This window comes from Cicer arietinum, chromosome 2 (assembly GCF_000331145.2).
Source record: "Cicer arietinum cultivar CDC Frontier isolate Library 1 chromosome 2, Cicar.CDCFrontier_v2.0, whole genome shotgun sequence".
In the NCBI taxonomy this organism is placed as follows: Eukaryota; Viridiplantae; Streptophyta; class Magnoliopsida; order Fabales; family Fabaceae; genus Cicer; species Cicer arietinum.
The window spans coordinates 12,271,286-12,291,773 of NC_021161.2; the positions used below are offsets into that span (position 1 = coordinate 12,271,286).

Here is a 20,488-nt window from a genome sequence, read left to right on the forward strand (position 1 = left end):
AACTTCATCTTGTTGGAGCAAAAAGTGGGAATAGTTTATTTACAAAAGAAAAAAAAATTAAGGTGCATTTATAATGAGAATATTATGAATTTAATAAACCAGTTGTGTTATTATAACATAACTTTTGTCAATATATATATAGTATCTATAATTTATATTTAAATAATAGTTTTCTTAATAAAAGATTAAGGTAAGTATCATTACCATATGCAAAAATACGTAAGAAAATTTGTCTTTTATAAAACTGGTCGCGCACAAGAAAAAAGAATAGTAGGAAAATTTTGAAAGGCACATAATTGATTGAGGAGAGTGACCGCAGAAGTAGTGCACTCCGTAAAAAATCAGGAGCGGTGGTAGCAAATAGCAATTTTCAAACTTCTTCGGCTATATTTTCTTCACGACTCTAGTTTATTAAATTAACTATGGAATATGCTATGTCGATCATAAACATATATAAATAAATTATATAGGTTTTTCTTTAATTATATTCATTGGAGTAGAAAACTACTAGTTTGTCTGAATATTGTTAATGTCTGATTGTTTATGTGACCATCTTTTTTTTTTTTATTTACAACACTCTTTATGTTGTAAAGTGTTAATATATTTTTGCAATTTGCTTTTGACAAAAAAAAAATTATATTAATTATTTATTCATGCTTCCATTATATCATATAAATCAATCCTTGTATTATTTAAAAAAAAAAAACAAAATCAATCCTTCAACTTTGAATTATAATTGATTTTATAAGTAAATTTGTCATAGTTAATTAACTTAACTCTACAATTAATTGATAAAGTAAAATTAGACTAATCGTAATGATAGTTAATAATGGTAATTTTTACTAACTGATTATCTTACACAACAGTTAGCTTATGCTATTTATCTAACTAAGAAATAAATTCCTCCAAACTAAACAGTTAGCTTAATTGATAAGTAAAAAAAATATTAGTTCAGTTGATAAAATGTAAGATTTTGAATGTTTTATCTATGTATGATTCCAACTTAGATTATGCTATTATAATTATGTTTTTTACAATTTAAAAAACCTTATTTTTTAAGGTTGTTTTAAGTTTCAGAATTTATTAAACCCACTTTGTAGAGAAGACGATTGATATTAATAAAGAATACAAACTATAGATTAATTAAAAATTATTTTTATTTATATGTATGATTGTCATATATGTGAAACCAAAAGCCAATTCTAAAAAAATATATGAAACCAAACACCTAGGTATTTTTATAAATTAAATTTCAAATCTCTTTGTGTCTATTTTATTATTTTATGTCTGTCTCACAAATAATAAAATTATAACTTCCATTATTTAAAAAACATTCAACTAGTTTGATAATTACTTCTTTAATCTTGTTGATAAGACGATATGTTGGATTTTCATCCTAATTTTATTATTATTACAACACAGATGTACTTATCTTTAAGTAGTTTTGCTGCAACAGATACATTTGAGAAAAAAAAAAATAGAAAAGACTAATCTGTACAATAATTTGAAAGACTGGAACATACCATTGAAAACTAACCATTGCTACTTATATTCTTAGAGTATACGAATGGCTGTTAACGTACTAAGTTATATTAACTTTATTTGTATTTTTTTACAATAATTTTATTTGTAGATTAATATATATATATATATATATATATATATATATATATTAATGTAAAAAAAAATTTAAACTATCTATTAATCAATTATAATTCTCATATGTTTGAAAAATATTTAATATTAATCCTAATTATTTTTAAATTCATAATTGTCTATATGCAGTTTTTTTACAGAAAGTGTAAGAAAATTAATTTTTTATAATCCTGAATCCATGACCAATTTTTGGAGTACAACCATATTTGTTATTTATCGTAATCTTACTTGACTTGAGAAATAATATTCCATTTTAAAAAAATTAATTTTTTATATTTTATAATAAATATCTGACTAAACGCGTATATGAATATAAATCTAATACATAACACCAATAACAAGAGGGAAAAGAAAAAAAATACAAAGATTGATAACCTTATGCGACTTATGTTCTTTTAAAATAAAAAATTCCATTGATTATATAGTGACGTAACCATTCTTTTGACTCTCTCATATAACTTTAAGACATATACGACGTTTGCCTAAAAAAAAAGACATATATGACGTTTCTATTGCTATTATTACAGAATTAATTGCCTTAGGAGAATAGTATAAATATGTTGATTGTGTTGATTTTTTGTGACATGTAGCAAATTGAATAGTGAGTTGAAAAAATGTATATGGTGGAGAGCAAAGGAGGGGCCATAGTATGCATGCTATTTTCTCTGTTTTTCTTAGGAACATGGCCAGCTGTCATGACTCTATTGGAGAGGAGAGGTCGTCTTCCTCAGCACACCTACCTTGACTACACTATCACTAATCTCTTAGCTGCTGTTATTATTGCTTTCACCTTTGGCCAGATTGGCACTGATCACCCAAACTTCTTGTCTCAGCTTTCTCAGGTGTGTATTCACATTATTTTTTATAAAGTGAAAAAAATATTTCGGATCAAGACAACACACATTAGAGTTTATTGAGTATTTATAAATAATTTATATTTGTTTTTTTTAAAAAGATTAATAATTAAATTACGATATGTCGGATTTAATATCTATCTTTTTATCATTAAATTAAATTATTGAAGTTCTTCTCTATCTTTTCTTAAGAAAATTAGGATTATCATACTTTGTATTTTTTTTTTTTTTGATGAAATTGATCCTTCATAACCCTCTTTTTGGATGATTTGCAACAACGGTCCGTTTGAGACTAAGGTTAAGGCTAAAGTTCCAATTTAAAATTTATTTCTTATTGATTTAAATTTATTTTAAGGCTCCATTATTGGACCAAACTAATTGGGAGAATTAATATATATAGAGGTATATGAATGATTGGTATAATTGGAGTTGAAGATTTTTAAGTATTGCTAATTGGTAAGAGTTAGAGGTAGCAATGGTGATGGTGAGTATAGGGATGGATAGTGTTGGATAATATGGAGTTTGACTCCTTTGCACGTCATTAACAAAAAATTAACAATTGATACCATTATAAATTTTGTAATTAAAAAACTGGATACAACAATATGAAAGTTTTCTATTAGAGAGATAAATATTGAGGAAACAAATTAGAGAGAAAAATATATAAATTTTTTATTGAAAGGATAAATTTTGTTCACCTTACTAGTAATACATAAGAGTCAATAATGGACCTTGGGATGATAAAAATTTGGGGTAAATGCTCAAACCCGTCAAATCTGGGCCTTTACATGATGGGAGATTTAGGAGTACAAATTTTAGTACAATTCACTATTGAAAGTGTAATTGGATAATGTATTTTATATATATTGAGACAAAATGAGAGATTGGATAAACAATTACTAAAATTTGGAGTATTTGATGTAAGAAAAATTTATCCTATATTTATATTTTTTATACTTATACCTTCATATTTATTTATTATTTTATCAAATTCAAAATTACTGTTTTTTTTTCATTTCATCATTTTTGAAGACACTCAAAAAGATTTCTAGTAATTTCTAAAAAACTATTCAAAAAATTTCGATATTAAGTGTATTTCTGAAGAAAAAAAATTACAAGTTTTTCGATATTAATCGAAAAACTCAAAAAAAAGATTTATGGACAAAATGAAAATGTGTATTATTATTGAAAAAAATTCTTCAACTTTTTTGTCTTGTATAAGGTGTTTTCGAAAAACTTCAATTTTTCTATACACACCATTTTTTTAATACACCATAAATAATAATTAATACACCATAAATATTTTTAAATAATAATACACCATAAATAATTATTACACATTAATAGACCATAATAATTAATAATTAATACATCATAATTAATAATTAATACACCATAAATCGTCACCTTCTAGATGTGTCGGACGAACATGAAGATTCACTACAATTTTGTCGTCTCTACCTCTAGGCCTACAAACTGAAAAAATAATATAATAAAAAAATTAAAACAAAAGTTATTTTAAAAAAATTAAAACAAAAAAATTATTTTAAAAAAATCAAACAACTATCATAAATTTTGTTAATTTTTTTCGGAAAACTTGAAATAAATTTCCCCGACAATTCTAGAGAACTTTAAAAATAATTTTCAAAAGTGATGTTCTATACCGAAATTTTTTTAAAAAAAATTTCGGAGTTGAAGTTTTGTACCAAGAAATTTGAAAAAGATTTTCCAAAAAAAAAAAAGAATTGACACTTACTTATGATTTTTGAATGTTAAAAGGAAGAAATGAAAAAAAAAATTATTGATGTAAGAGTATGATTTCTAACATCCCAGCCCACAAACCAAAATTAACGACACTCGCTAAAATTTGTAAGGATAAAATGGGTTCAACATTATATATGAAAGTTGTTTTAAAGAGATAAAATTTATAATTATATTTTTTATAGTATATTATATAAACTTGTGTTTCACTAGAATAACTTGCTGATTTATGAAAAATAATATGTTAATTATAAAAAAAATGAAAACATATGTTGGAGAACTCGACCCTTAAATAAATATAGTTATCACTCGAGATTAATTTTCACAATTGCGTTCATGATACCTTAGTTACTTTTTAAAAAATGCAGCTGATCTATTTACTTGTGCATAAGCATCGACTTTTTAAAATGAATTATGTCTAACTTAAATATAAGTTGGATGTAAATTTTAGTGCGAACTTTTTAATCTAACAAAGTTTTTTTTTTGTCTTCTAGTCCAAAAACTGAGATTCGAAGACCAAATCATTTTTAGTTCAAATTAACCAATAATCTTTATTTTATTTTTCTAAAAAACCTGTTTGACAGGCACAAAATCAATTACAAGCTGAATTCGAACACATCCTAATCTTTGCATGAAAATTATAAGTTCAAAAGCTTAATGTACATTAAAAAAAGTCAAACTCCTTACTTTATTGAATATTAATATTGTTTATAAATGTGGTGCATAGTCAATATATAGTAAGAGTTTGAATTTGTAATTTGAAGAAGAATCTCTAATCTTATAATAAACAATTAGATAATAATCGTTAATATTTCCTTCATCCCAAAACTTTTATTTTTTTAGTTTTGTACATATATATTAAAAAATAAAAAATTTATAAATATTTAATTTTTTTTATCTTTTATTTATTAAGTAAAAATAAAATTTGCATGTTTTTGGGTTTTTAAAAGTTCAAAATAAAAAACATCATTAGTTATGTTTTAAAATAAAATATTTAAAAGACTAAAAATCAGAAATATTTTTTTAAAAAATATTTAAAATAAAATATCAATTTAATTAATAATAATTTTGTCTTTCCATAATATTTTTTCAAAAAATGTGGTGTGGTGTTTGATTCAGGATAACTTGCCTTCTGTTCTATTTGCCATGGCTGGTGGGATTGTCCTAAGCATTGGAAATCTATCCACTCAATATGCTTGGGCTTTTGTTGGTTTATCAGTTGTTGAAGTTATCACATCAAGCATAACTGTTGTTATAGGTATCCCATTCTCACCATATATAATTTAAATATATACCATGCTTTTGGTAATAAATGTATTTGCTCATTCTTTTTCTGATGTGATTGTGTGACAGGAACAACCTTAAATTATTTTTTGGATGACAAAATCAACAAAGCTGAGATTCTTTTTCCAGGAGTTGGTTGCTTTCTGTTAGCAGTTTGTCTTGGCTCTGCTGTTCATTCATCTAATACTGCTGATAATCAAACTAAGCTTCAGAATTATTCAAGTGATTACAAAGATGCAGCTAAGTATGTTTTCTTAGTTTCAAGCTTTAAAGTTGCTAATTTTGTCTTAGATTATGATTATAATGTATTAATGTCTTCTTTTTCAATCAAAATTTGATAGTAAATACAGTGCTGATTTTACCACCAAAATTTGTTCTTTTGCCAGGGGCACTAGTTTATCCACTTTGACAGAAACAGTTGATTCAAAGGATCTAGAGAATGGAAGTGATCCTACATACAAAGCAAAAGCAGGAACTGCAGTTTTTCTTATAGAACTTGAGAAAACAAGATCCATTAAGGTAAGTGGTTATGCATCATTGAAATTTTCACAAACCAATTCACCTTCTAGGAGAACAAGGTAACCAAATTTTAAAACTAGTATCGCGATTACACTGTGATTCTTGATATTGTAAAATGATGCAAACAAACATAACTATATTGTGACTACATTTTCAGGTGTGTTTTACTATTTAAAAAAAATGATTTAGGCCATAAAGAATGATGTTATGAGTTATTATTATGATAATACCCTTGTGTTAAACCATTTGCAGGTGTTTGGGAAGAGCACTTTCATTGGGTTGAGTATAACATTCTTTGCAGGAGTTTGCTTCTCTTTATTCTCACCAGCATTTAACTTGGCAACAAATGACCAATGGCATACTTTAAAGAAAGGGGTTCCTCATTTGAGTGTTTACACAGCCTTTTTCTATTTTTCAGTCTCTTGTTTTGTTGTTGCCATAATTCTAAACATCATTTTCCTTTACTACCCTGTCTTAAACTTACCAAAGTCATCATTGAAAGCTTATTTGGGAGATTGGAATGGAAGAGGATGGGCCTTGTTGGCTGGTTTTCTTTGTGGATTTGGCAATGGACTTCAGTTTATGGGAGGTCAAGCTGCTGGATATGCTGCAGCTGATGCTGTTCAAGTGAGTTTTTACTTTTCTTTTTCAAAAATGTTTCATGGACGCTCACTTTTTTGTACACTTGCGACACTTGATTAGTCACGTGTAAAATGTAGTTACTTTCGTTGGATAGATGGTTCATTTAGATTAACTTCAATAATTGGAGATTCTTTAACGAGTTGCTAAATTTCAATTAGAGGGAAAGAAACGAGCATAGATAATATTGTTTAGTATGTTCTAGTCATGGAATTTCTCCATTTTATTATGAAAACAACATTACATAATAGTAATAATGGTAACATTTAAAAGTGTAGTTGTTATTATGATCATATAATCAAATTTTGGTATCTAAAAGAGTGTTGTTTGTACAGGCACTTCCACTTGTGAGCACTTTTTGGGGCGTAGTTTTGTTTGGAGAGTATAGAAAATCATCAAGAAGAACATATACACTTCTTGGTAGCATGTTGTTTATGTTTATTGTAGCAGTGGGTGTGCTCATGGCATCATCTGGGCACAGAAAATGATCAAGCAGCCTGAAGGAAATTGTTCATAAAACTAGAAAGGTGTTGAAAAAACTGGTTCAGTACTCAAACATATGCTATATACGACGCTTTAGATTTAAGACGTGTATAATGTCATGCTTGTGTCAGTGTCGATAACCAAAATGACACTGATAGATATAATTACATTTGAAATCAATCATTTTCATTGTCTCAAATTATTAGGATGTATATACGTGAATGTGATGTTCGTGTCTTTGTTAATGATTCATATTTGATACATGTAAAATAGAAGACACATTTAATGGAAAATATACTAACAAGTAATAGAACGGAGGAGGACTACTTCTTCAGCAATGATTGAAGTGTTGTTAACAGTAAATTTTATCACTTCAAATAGATAAATTTGGTGATCAATCTATGATAGGATTCAAATTTGATCATAAGGGTTCTAAGTTGATAGATTTAATGCATACACGTATAAATTTAAGTAATTAAGACTATGTAAAATGAATTCGAGTTAAAAATAAACAAAGTAAAAGATGCAGAATTGTACAAAATAAAATTATTATTGAGGAAAAGATTCATACATCATTATTCGAATAGTCAACAAGATTGAGAATCCTATAAAAGTAGATATTTATTTAGACTTTGAAATCAGAAAAGTATGAATCCTTTTTCGTGAATAACTCTTATTTATAGAGAAAATGTGGTAACTTGTCTTATTCTTGCATGTAGGACACCTACATGTGTCCTTAATGTTTCTTCATTTAGAAATCTCTCCACTAACTTCAAACTTATTATGCAGGCTTCTCTATTTGAACTAGTGTCTTTATTGGTCTTCCTTGGAGCATATTTTCCTACTTTTTGAAACCCAACTCTTTGAATCATAAACCTTCACTTTTGTTCAAACAAATTCTTTTCAAAGCTATCACACTGCCAAGTTAGAAGTAACCACTTAATAACTTTGAATCTTGCAATAGAATTTTGTGTATATCAAGTGTACAAAATGCTTAGAGTAATCAAGAATGGACTGAACTAAGACTTAAGAATTCATTGATATTCAAAACGATGTAAATCAATTTTACACTATCATGCAATGATAAATTATTATTTTTCTATGTCATGTAACTAATTTAAAAAAATAATATACAAAGTTGAGATGATATGGCAAAATAAGAAATTTTCATTGAATGTCAGTATTGTTCTTTAAATCCTAAGAATTAGAGTTTAATAGACATATACAGATTGTTACGACCCAAAAATTAAATGTCGTGACCGGCGCACAAGCTATACTTCTAGTCTAACAAGCCTAACAACTAACTTAACAATTAAACAACTAAATCGTTCTCTAACCATTTCATAGAAAACATATTCAATCCCACAACAATTCAATATTTAAATATTTTAATTCATACGTAAATCAAACTAATAACATATTATATAACAAAGACCATTAAATTAAATAATTGACAAAATTGAGATAAATTTCAAATGTTGTGTTCCCCAATTTTTTCAATAATTACTTTAATATAGAAAAAAAGAATAATAATAATAATAATAATAATAATAATAATAATAATAATAATAATAATAATAATAATAATAATAATAATAATAATAATAATAATAATAGCATTATAAAAAATATATGACGATGACCGTCGTCAACTCACAGCTATGGAGAATCATCTAAATTTGCTCTCCAACAACTCTCAGAGTAGCCGACAGGATCTCAGCTGACAAATATGAGTATAAAAAATATTTCCAAGACTTTACAAAAACTATTCTAAAGTTTAGCTAACTCTAGGAAACCATAGAAATCAGTTAAATATACTCTAAGCACAAAAAATAAGATTTAAAAAAAAAATACATTTTTCTATTAATTTATACTAGGATTAAAGTTGTGTATTTACCTCAAAGAGTTTTAATAAACAACTCTCAAGAAATGGTTACCATTCTTCTTCCTTAGAGCACAGCCATAACCCAAAAATTATACCCAAGCACTTATATACCTTCTTATGGGTTTAAAATTTTAAGGAGGCTAGTTTGGCTTTAAGTGAGAAGAAGAAGAGGAAAAGAAAGGAAAAAAATGAAAAATGGGGGTGAGGGTGGAGTAGCCGAGAGGGAGAGAAGAAGAAAGAGGAAAAGTGGGATGGAAAGAAAGTGGGGGGAAGTTGGTTTTTTAATTAATAATATTAATATTAAAAATAAATAAATAAAACAAAATAAATAAATGAAACGGAGCGTTTCAATCTCCTCCCCTTAAGAAAAATTCGTCCTCGAATTTATTTAATTTATCTCTCTACTACTGACCTTTAGTTAAATAAGTGTGGGTACTTTGTACGTATGACTTCTTCAGGTTCCCAAGTTGTTTCTTCACCGGATGGACCACGCCAAAGGACTTTTACTGAAACGATATCCTTTGAACGTAAACATCTCACTTGGCGATCTAATATAGCTATTGGATGTTCAACGTATGATAGACTATCATCTAACTATACGTCTTCATGATTAATCACATGAGAAGGGTCATGAAGATACTTCTGAAGCATCGAAATATGAAAGACCGAATGAACTCCTGAGAGATCCGGTGGAAGTGCCAAACGGTACGCTACCGGTCCAACTCTCTCTAAAACTTCAAATGGTCCAATGAACCTTGGACTTAGTTTTCCCTTTTTACCAAATTGCAAAACTCCTTTCATTGGCGAGACTCGTAGAAATACGTGTTCCCCCACTGAAAACTCTAAAGGACGACGCCTCTTATCAGAATAAGATTTTTGCATACTTTGATCTGTCACTAAGCGGTCCCGAATCAATTTAACTTTTTCAATGGCATCTTGAACCAATTCTGAATCGACTAATTTAGATTCACCAACTTCAAACCACTCTATCAGAGACCTACACCGTCTTCCGTACAAAGCCTCAAACGGAGCCATCTGAATACTAGATTGATAACTATTATTGTATGCAAATTCCATCAACGACAAATGTTGATCCCAACTACCCCCAAGATCCATAACACAAGCACGAAGCATATCTTCCAATATTTGTATAGCCCTTTCAGATTGACCATTTGTTTGAGGATGAAAAGCGGTGCTAAACTTCAAACGAGTTCCTAATGAAGTTTGGAACGACTTCCAAAATTGAGCAGTAAATTGAGTCCCACGATCAGAAATAATAGACACAGGTACACCATGCAAAGAGACAATTTTATCTAAATAAAGTTTAGCATATTGAGATGCAGTATAAGTAGTCTTCACAAACAAAAAGTGTGCAAATTTGGTTAACCAATCTATAATCACCCACACCGAGTCATAACCCCTTTGGGTTTGTGGTAATCCCGTGACAAAATCCATAGCGATGCCTTCGCACTTCTATTCAGGTATTTCAATAGATTGAAGTAATCTCGCAGGCTTTTGGTGCTCAGCCTTTACTTGTTGACACACTAAGCACCTAGAGACAAAATCTGCTACGTCTCTCTTCATCCCTTCCCACCAATACAATTCTCTCAAGTCTTGATACATCTTATTAGAACCTGGGTGAATAGTATAAGAAGAATGATGAGCCTCCTCTAAAATTTTTCTCCTTAAGCCACCAACATTTGGAACATACAGTCGAGCCTTCAACCTCAGCACACCCTCAGAATCAATGGAAAAGTCTGAAATTTTGTCATTCTGAACATTATTTACCATATTCACCAAGTATGGGTCTTGACTTTGAGCTTCCTTGATATCATCAACTATGGTTGGACGAATTAGTATGTTGGCTAAAAATAACCTCGAATGATCAAGTTCCAATTGAATTCCACTTTCAACAACTTCTTGAAATTCTTTAACTATTGGTCTTTTTACTTCTACTATATGAGAGAGACTACCCATGGATTTCCTACTCAAAGCATCTGCAACAACATTTGCCTTCCCTAGATGGTATAAGATTGTGCAATCATAATCTTTCAAGAGTTCCATCCATCTTCTTTGTCTTAAATTTAAATCTCATTGCTGAAAGATATTCTTAAGACTTTTATGGTCGGCATAAATCTCACAAGTTTCACCATATAGATAATGCCTCCAAATCTTAAGAGCAAAAATAAATGCAACAATTTCCAAATCATGTGTGGGATAGTTCACTTCATGTCTCTTGAGTTGTCTAGATGCATAGGCAATAACCTTACCTTGTTGCATAAGTACACAACCGAGACCAACTCTAGAAGCATCACAATAAACTGCATAACTTTCACCACCTATAGGTAATGCCAAAATAGGTGCTGACGTCAAGTACTCCTTCAATTTTTGAAAGCTTTCCTCACATGCATCAGTCCATCATAACTCAACTTTCTTTTGGGTCAACCTAGTCAACGAAGATGTAATCTTTGAGAAATCCTTCACAAAACATCGATAATAACCGGCTAAACTAAGAAAAATCCGAATCTCATTCACTGTGGTAGGTCTGGGCCAATTCTGGACTGTTTCCACCTTACTTGGATCTACAATTATTCCATTCTTAGATACAACATGTCCTAAAAATGCCACACTATCCAGCCAAAACTGACATTTTGAAAATTTGGTATATAATTGTTTATCTCTTAAGGTTTGCAAAACCAACTTTAAATGTCGTTTGTGTTCTTCTTTACTTTTGGAATAAACAAGGATATCATCGATAAACACAATCACAAATTGATCCAAGAATGGTTTAAAAATGTGATTCATCAAATCCATAAAAGCTGCTCGGGCATTAGCAATCCCAAAGGACATAACCAGAAATTCATAATGCCCATAACGCGTACGGAAAGCTGTTTTCGTTATGTCTTCTCTTTTAATCTTCAACTGGTGATACCCCGACCGCAAATCAATTTTTGAAAAACATTGAGCTCCTTGAAGTTGGTCAAACAACTCATCAATGCGTGGCAAAGGGTATTTATTCTTTACAATTACTTTATTCAACTTCCTATAGTCTACACACAACTACATGGATCCACCTTTCTTCTTTACAAATAATATCGGTGTTCCCCAAGGAGAAGAACTTGGACGAATAAAACCTTTATCAAGAAGATCTTGAAGTTGCTCCCTTAACCCCTTAAGTTTTGTTGGGGCCATACGATAAGGAGGTATGGATACATGATGAGTGTTTGGAACTAGGTCTATAGAGAATTCAATCTCCCTATCAGGTGGCAACCCAGGAAGTTCTTCAGGAAAAACAATTGGAAATTCACATGCTATTGGAATTTTTTCCAATTTCTCTTCAGCCACTTGTGTATCCCTTACCACGGCTAAGTACGCTTGACAACCTCTTCTCATTAACTTGCTAGCTGCCAAGGTTGAGATTTGGTTATGTGGTACTCAACAACGTTCTCCTTGAAACGAGAAGACTGATTTTCCCAGTATCTCAAATTTCACAACTTTGTTATGACAATCCAAAGTGACATGATGAAAAGCCAACCAATCCATACCCAAAATCACATCAAAATCTATCAAGTCAATAACTACCTAATCTATCGGCAACACCTTGTCATCAATAATTATATCACAAGAACGATACACCGACTTAGCAAAAAAATTTCCTCCAACAGGTGTAGCTACAACTAGAGGCTCTTCTAACGAAGATGAACATTTACCAAGTCGAGTAGAAAACCACGAGGATACAAAAGAATGTGTAGCTCCAGGATCAAACAAAACATCAGCATCTCTAGAACACATAGAAAGTATACCTCTAACTACTACATTGGATGCCTGAGCATCCTGACGAGTCAAAGCAAACACTCGAGTCTGACCTCTTCCTGCTGGTATCTAACCTCTACCACCAAATCATCTACCTCCATTCTGAGATGTTCTTGAACCTTTGACATAAGAATTTCCACCTTGACGTACAAATGCAGAATGAGACTTAGAAGATGCCAAAGTTGTTGGTGCTGATGCATAACTAGAAGATGGATGTGTCGTGTCTACAGGACAATCCCTCCTCATGTGACCTACTTGGCCACATTGATAGCACACCTTAGCATTACCATCTCTGGAGAAATTCCCAAAGTGAAACCTACCACAAATAAAACATTGTGTAGCTGAAACACCAGAATGTCTCTAAGGGAAGCAGATTGTGATGCTGCCCCAGAATCTGATCTACGACTCTGCACTATCCCAGAAGACTTCCCACTATGACCAGCTCTTTGAGACATGAGTTTTTGTTGCCCCTGATAACCAAACATAGATCCACCACCGCGGTTCGAGTAGTTACTGTAATTTCCTTCAACCCTTTGTTTCTTCCGCGAATCTTGTCTATTGCCTCCTTTTTCCTTCTGCCGTTGCTCCATCTGAAGGGCCAAACTCAAAACCTCAGCAAAAGTAGAACAATTAGACCCAATCACATATCTAAATAAGTAATCCTTCAATCCTCTGATGAACCTCTTAACACGCATCTCCTCAGTGATAGGATAAGGAGCATGTCTAGAGAGCTGTGTAAAACAAGTACTATACTCTAAAACTGCCATACCCTCCGTTTGCTCCAATCGCTCAAACTCATGAGCTAATCCATCTCTAACACTCTTCGGATGAAAACGAGCCATGAACAACTGAGAGAACTCTCTCCATGCTAACGGAGGTGATCCCACTTGTCTACCATGTGACATTATATCAAACCAATCACGTGACACACCTATTAGCTGAAATGATGTCAATTCTACTGCTCTTACTTTGGAACAATCCAATGCTCTCCAAAGACGTTCTAGACTGTCAATGAATTGTTTGGATCATTCGTCGCACTAAACCCAGAAAAAGTAGGGGGTTTAAGCTTCATGAAGTCTGGTAAAGTACCCTCAATACCCCTCGTTGCAGCAGTCGTCTGATGCTCGACTTGTCTAACCCCTTGTTGACCATTGATATTTTCATGCCTTTGATCATCCCCCTGTTGTTGTCCGACAATAAGCCCAACAAGTTGTTGCACAACCTGTTGCAATCCCTGCAGACCAGCGGCAAACTTTTCCATGGCTAGATTTCCGCGCCTCCTTCTATGTACCTCAACATCGGCATCCAAACCACGTCCGCCAACATTAGCTCTACGCCTATTTTGAGCATGAACTGAAACACGACCTCGTTGGAGCGCCTTGAGCTTGGGCAATTGACTCATCAACAATTTCCCTTATAGTAGGATTTCTAGTCTTGGGTGGCATTCTCACCTATTCAAAGAACATTGGTCAATAATTGAATAAGACGACAAGAAATTGTGGAGAGGTAGTGATGATGAATTTAAACACAGATTCAGACAACAGATGAGACTCTCATAGAGTGCTAATAGCCCTTGCAAGTAAATTGTGCCCGGGTACACAATTTACTAATAAGAATCTATTATCACCCTATGTTTGCAGCTATTAGGACCTACGACCGAGCTTTGATACCAACTTTGTCACGACCCGAAAATTAAATATCGTGACGGGCGTACAAGCTATACTCCTAGCCTGACAAGCCTAACAACTAACTTAACAATTAAACAACTAAATCATTCTCGAACCATTTAAAAAAAAACATATATATACTTTTTCTCGAAATTTCGACAAAGTATCCCCTATAACTTCAACATTCCCAATTTTATAAAATCCTTGTTTAACTTTCAATTCAGTCATAATTCAAAGAACATAATCTAATTGTTTAATACACTTCCAAAAAAACTTCTAGACTCCAAAATAGCTGCAAATTACATTAGACTCGAAATATTTTACAAAAAAAAATGGTCATCGATCAAATAGGCCTACCAAAAAAAAATATAGTCGAGACATGAACCTACTAACAACTTGCTACTCAGCTGCATGCGAATCTGAAAAAAATAAACAACATGAAGGGGTAAGTCACAAAGACTTAGTGAGGATACAACAACCACCGTCAATTAGAAGAGAAACACAAAAAGACACGAATAATTATTTTACAATCTTGTGGCGATTATGTCATACACATAATAAAATCATTAATCTTTTAATTTAGTTGTTCATATAGAAATATTAATAATTCAATTAATAGCTAAACGAAATCAAAATGAATAACCTTAAAATCATCATAGAAAATCAACACGTAAAAATACAAATTTTTGAGCACCAAGAAGCGGCTTCATCTCATTGATAGTCATTTCCTCCTAAGGGTGGCATTTTCCTTAGGGGTGACTTCATCTAACGGATAGCCCTTTACTCTCAATCCCGTAACGCATCATCACGTATCAATTAAGGAGCTTACATTGCGTTGATAGTCCTCTCCTCCTACGGATGATATTTCTCATAGGGGCAACTCCATCTAACGGGTAACTCTCCCTAATCAAAACAAGGTAACAAGGTAACAAGGTGCACCTAACGCAATTAACGATCTAATAATTATAACAACGATTTCCCAAAACACGTATTTAAAATCATTTCATCGTAATTCATGAAAAACATATTCAATCCCACAACAATTCAATATTTAAATACTTTAATTCATACGTAAATCAAAATAAGAACATATTATATAACAAAGGCCATTAAATTAAATAATTGACAAAATTGAGATAAATTTCAAAGGTTGTGTTCCCCAAATTTTTCAATAATTACTTTGATATAGAAAACAAGAATAATAATAATAATAATAATAATAATAATAATAATAATAATAATGATAATAATAACAATAATAATAATAATAACAATAATAATAATAATTATAATAATAGCATTATAAAAAATATATGACGATGACCGTCGTCAACTCACAGCTTTGGAGAATCGTCTAAATTTGCTCTCCAACAACTCTCAGAGTAGCCGGCAAGATATCAGCTGACAAATCTGAGTATCAAAAATATTTCCAAGACTTTAGAAAAATTATTCTAAAGTTTAGCTAACTCTAGGAAACCAAAGAAATGAGTTAAATATACTCTAAGCACAAAAATAAGATTTTTAAACAAAATTACATTTTTCTAAATTCATACTAGGATTAGAGTTGTGTATTTACCTCAAAGAGTTTCAATAAACAACTCTCAAGAAATGGTTACCCTTCTTCTTCCTTAGAGCACAACCCTAACCTAAAAATTATACCCAAGCACTTGTATACCTTTCTATGGGTTTAAAATTTTAAGGAGGCTAGCTTGACTTTAAGTGAGAAGAAGAATAGGAAAAGAAAGGAAAAAAAATGAAAAATGGGGGTGAGGGTTGAGTAGCCGAGAGGGAGAGAAAAAGAAGGGGGAAAAGTGGGATGGAAAGAAAGTGGGGAATAAATAAATGAAACGGAGCGTTTCACAGATAACGTAAAACAATTTTACAGTTTCATCCAATTAAAAATTATCATTCTTCCATGTCATATCACAAGTTTCAATTATGTAATTTTAATCATTAATTTTTTGGATTTATATATATCATTCGTGCAAAAATCTTATATATGGTCAACAAAAATTATTTTTTATGTTAATTAAGATTAAAATGAATATTGTTAATAATATTATGACATTTTATGCTTGATAGTGTAAATACTAAATAATATTTTTTACTTGATTGTGTATCTAAATTACACACATAATCAAGTTGAGAAAATATGTTGAAACTTTACTCAAGCTAGTATTGACGAGTAACGCAAGTGTCATTTGATATCTTGGGATACAATATCTATTCCTAAAGAAGAAGGTGACCTTGGTTTTATAAATAGGAGAGTCCTCAACAAGGCGTATATGTTAAAGTTTGCATGGCAACCCGTTGCTTGTCCTGACAAGCTTTGGGTTCGATTGAAGAAAGCAAAGTATAGTTGCAATGTTCAAACTATGCCCAAAATGTCTGCTTGAAATAACACATCTCATATTTGGCAATTAAGACTATGTAAAATGAACTCGAGTAAACAATAAACAAAGTACAAGATGTAAAATTGTACAAAATAAAATTATAATTGAATAAAAGACTCATACATCATCATTCAAATAGTCAACAAGATTGAGAATCTTATGAAGGTGGATGTTTGTATTTGTCTAAGCTTTGAAATTAGAAAAGTATGAATCCCTTTTTCGTGTAATACAACTCTTATTTATAGAGGAGTCGTGACTATTGCCACATTCTTGCTTGTAGGACATGTGTCCTTAATGTTTCTTCCTTTAGAAATCTCTCTACTAATCTCAAAATTTTCCTACAAGCTTCTCTGCTTCTCGAAACCCAACTCTTTCAATCATAAAACTTCACTTTCATTCAAACAAATTATTTTCGAAACTATCATACCTGGCATCTTTGAAGTAACCACTTATTGACTTTGAATTTTGCATTAGAGTTTTGTGTATAACAAGTGTAAGAATATCTTTTTTGTGTAATACAACTCTTATTTGTAGAGGAATTGTGCTAATTGCAATATTCTTGCTTGTAGGACATGTGTCTTTAATGTTTCTTTCTTTAGAAATCTCTCAACTAACCTCAAACTTTTCCTACAAGCTTCTTTTTTCAAACTAGTGTCTTTATTGGTCTTCCTTCAAGCGTATTTTCTTGCTTCTCGAAACCCAACTCTTTCAATCATAAACCTTCACTTTCATTCGAACAAATTATTTTCAAAACTATCACATCTGCCATCTTCGAAGTAATCACTTATTGACTTTGAATTCTGCATTAGAGTTTTGTGTATAACAAGTGTATGAACTGGACCAAACTAAGACTTAAGAGTTCAATGGATATTCAAGACGATGTAAATCAATTTTACACTATCATCCAATGAAAAATTATTATTCTTCTATGTCATATCAATAATTTCATACAAATATGATATGACAAAGTAAGAAATTTTCACTAAATGTGAGTGTATGTCCTTTAACTCCTAAGACTTAGAGTTCAATAGACACACATACAGTGTCATCCAAATAGAAACTATCATTTTTTCATGTTATATCACTAATTTCATTTATGTAATTTTAATCAAGTCATTAATATTTTAGATTTTATTGCTATATAACATGCGTGCAAAAAAATTATATATTATCAACTAAAATTAATTTGTGAGTGATTTTAATTTAATTAAGAGTTAATTCAATATTTTTAATAATGTGACGTTGTGTGCTCGATTGATATTTGATAGTGTAAATACTAAATAATATCTAGACCCAAAAAAAATACTAAATAATATTTATTACTTGACAGCGTATCTAAATTACACACGTATACTTTTTGTTTAAGAATAGAAAATGTCCTAAAACATTTTTTCTTTGCAACTGAATGTAATCCTAAAACATAATTATCCCCCTTGTATTTAGTTGTCAGTAATTAATCATTATTGGGCATTCATAAGTTTGTAACAGTTTAAGTTACATAATAAATCCTTCCAAATAGGTTGTCAAAAAAGGGGAACATTCTCGAAGTCTTGTATTGCTTGAGAACTAAAATTGGCACTTGAGGTTTAATTAGCCAATAGCTTGTCCATCATCTTTGAGTTCAACATTCAAGTAGAGATGCATTTGAAAATGTGGATATGGTTGCTGAAATAAATAGAAGAATATGAGTTGTGCTGATATTTTTTCGCAAATTTAGCAACAATTATGATGATATATAGTAATTCAACTTCTGATAAATATCAGTTAGGACTTGCCACCTAAAAGTCAAAAAGAGGATTGTGAATCGTGTTAATCAAATTAATTAGTTGGAATGTAGGTAGACAAAAAATTTGCATGACAAACTATGGTTTCAGATAGATAGTACTTGCAATATATATGATGGAATCAATTACAAAATTTGAACTAGCTATTTACCAATGTTGTTAAATATATGGCATGAAATAATCAATCACAATACCTAGATAATGCAAAAAAAGAAAAAAAAGTAATAGTGATATAATGAAAAAAAGATAAGTTACAAATTTTATGAATACAATATTTATTGTATTCCATTTGGATTTCTTATCCGAATTATAGATTAAAATTTTTAATTTTTGTTTGCTTCGATTTCTTGAAATAGCTACATATATAATTGACTGTGACTAAATATTTCTATTGACAAGTATAAATCAACATTGTCTAAAGATTTACATTGAGATTTGTTGATTGTCAATATTTTTTTCATATATAATTTTGGCTTCTAGCTCATGGTTTGGACAGATATTCCTTATTGATAAAATATTATAAAAAAAATAAGATATATATTTATAACTAATACATAAAAAGTTATGAGACAAATATATTTCTGTGATAAATATAAAAAAATTATAGGATAAAGATTTTCTATTGTTATATAAAAAAAACAAGAGATAAATATTTATTGTCAATAAATATTAAAAAAAAATATGTGACAAATTTTTATCGTTGATAAATATTAATAAAACATGTGACAAATATTTTGCATTAAATCATACAAAAATATTAACCAAATATTTGTTATTTATAAATATATAAAAATACAAAACAATTAATAAAAACTAAATAAACTAACAAAAGTAATAAAAAAAATTAAAATAATTGTTCATTTTACATTCACATCTTCAAAATACACACATCCACAACTCCCAAACAAATCCCCAGTTTTTCCAAATTTCATTTCACAAATGAATAAAGTAAATAACATTTTTCCAAATACACCTTTTAATACACTATTTTTGTATCCATTAAAATTCACAGGAATTTTAATAAAATGATATTGAAGCAAACACTCCTCTTCACAAATATATCTAAGCAAATGAACACAAAATATGGAATGAACTCAACATGGGTAAAAAACATGATGTACAAAACAAAATAAATGAATCAGCAACTGAACTGAGAAGATAGATAACAGAACAGAGTAAGCATGACACTTATTTCTTCTTCATATTGCATCTTCTATCTTCAACCTTCAATTTCACCCAACACTCACTCAAAACCCTCTTTTCCCATTCACTCACACAAAACCCCTTCTTCATCACTATCCCTTTCTCTAACTACACCCCCTCCTCACTCTTCACCACCCCCTATTTTTCTCCCATATCTCGAGGACGAAAAAGAAACCATAGAAGAAGAACAAGAAGAAGAAGAAAAGGAACATGAACAAGCTAATGACCCAATCTACAAATTTTTCAAAACCCGCACAATGAGTTCCTCCCAAAACCCTCGAAAAGAGGGAAAATTGTTCCTTCAGAAGAATCGTCGCACAAAGTGGCACCTTTCTTCACAACACCTTGATGAAGAAGAATCGGAAATGGGTATGGAAGAAATCCCTTTGTTAGTTGAAGAGAATCAAGAAATGGGGTCCCAAAAGAAGGAATCAGCATTGCCTAAAGGTGTTGTTGGGGAAATTCTTCATCTTGCAAGAAATTTGCCACAAAATTTGACTCTAGAAGAAGCTTTGGGAGAGTATGAAAAAAGGGTCAATGAGAAAGA

The 20,488-nt window shown here is 30.5% G+C and overlaps 2 protein-coding genes across 2 annotated transcripts in view; both read left to right on the plus strand.

The window, feature by feature from the left end:
- The first annotated feature begins 2,224 nt into the window (after positions 1 to 2,224).
- LOC101514412 (ureide permease 1-like) lies at positions 2,225 to 7,395 on the plus strand. Its single transcript, XM_004490134.4, has 6 exons — positions 2,225 to 2,498; positions 5,391 to 5,529; positions 5,625 to 5,799; positions 5,942 to 6,074; positions 6,327 to 6,701; positions 7,049 to 7,395. Exons 1-6 carry the CDS (start codon positions 2,271 to 2,273, stop codon positions 7,199 to 7,201), a joined length of 1,203 nt encoding a protein of 400 aa, XP_004490191.1. The 5' UTR covers positions 2,225 to 2,270; the 3' UTR covers positions 7,202 to 7,395.
- Positions 7,396 to 19,801: 12,406 nt separating this feature from the next.
- LOC101514739 (pentatricopeptide repeat-containing protein At5g50280, chloroplastic) overlaps positions 19,802 to 20,488 on the plus strand; it is a 3,879-nt gene continuing 3,192 nt past the window's right edge. The window contains exon 1 of the mRNA XM_004490135.4: positions 19,802 to 20,488. Coding sequence (XP_004490192.1) covers positions 19,920 to 20,488 — 569 coding nt within the window. The 5' untranslated portion in view covers positions 19,802 to 19,919.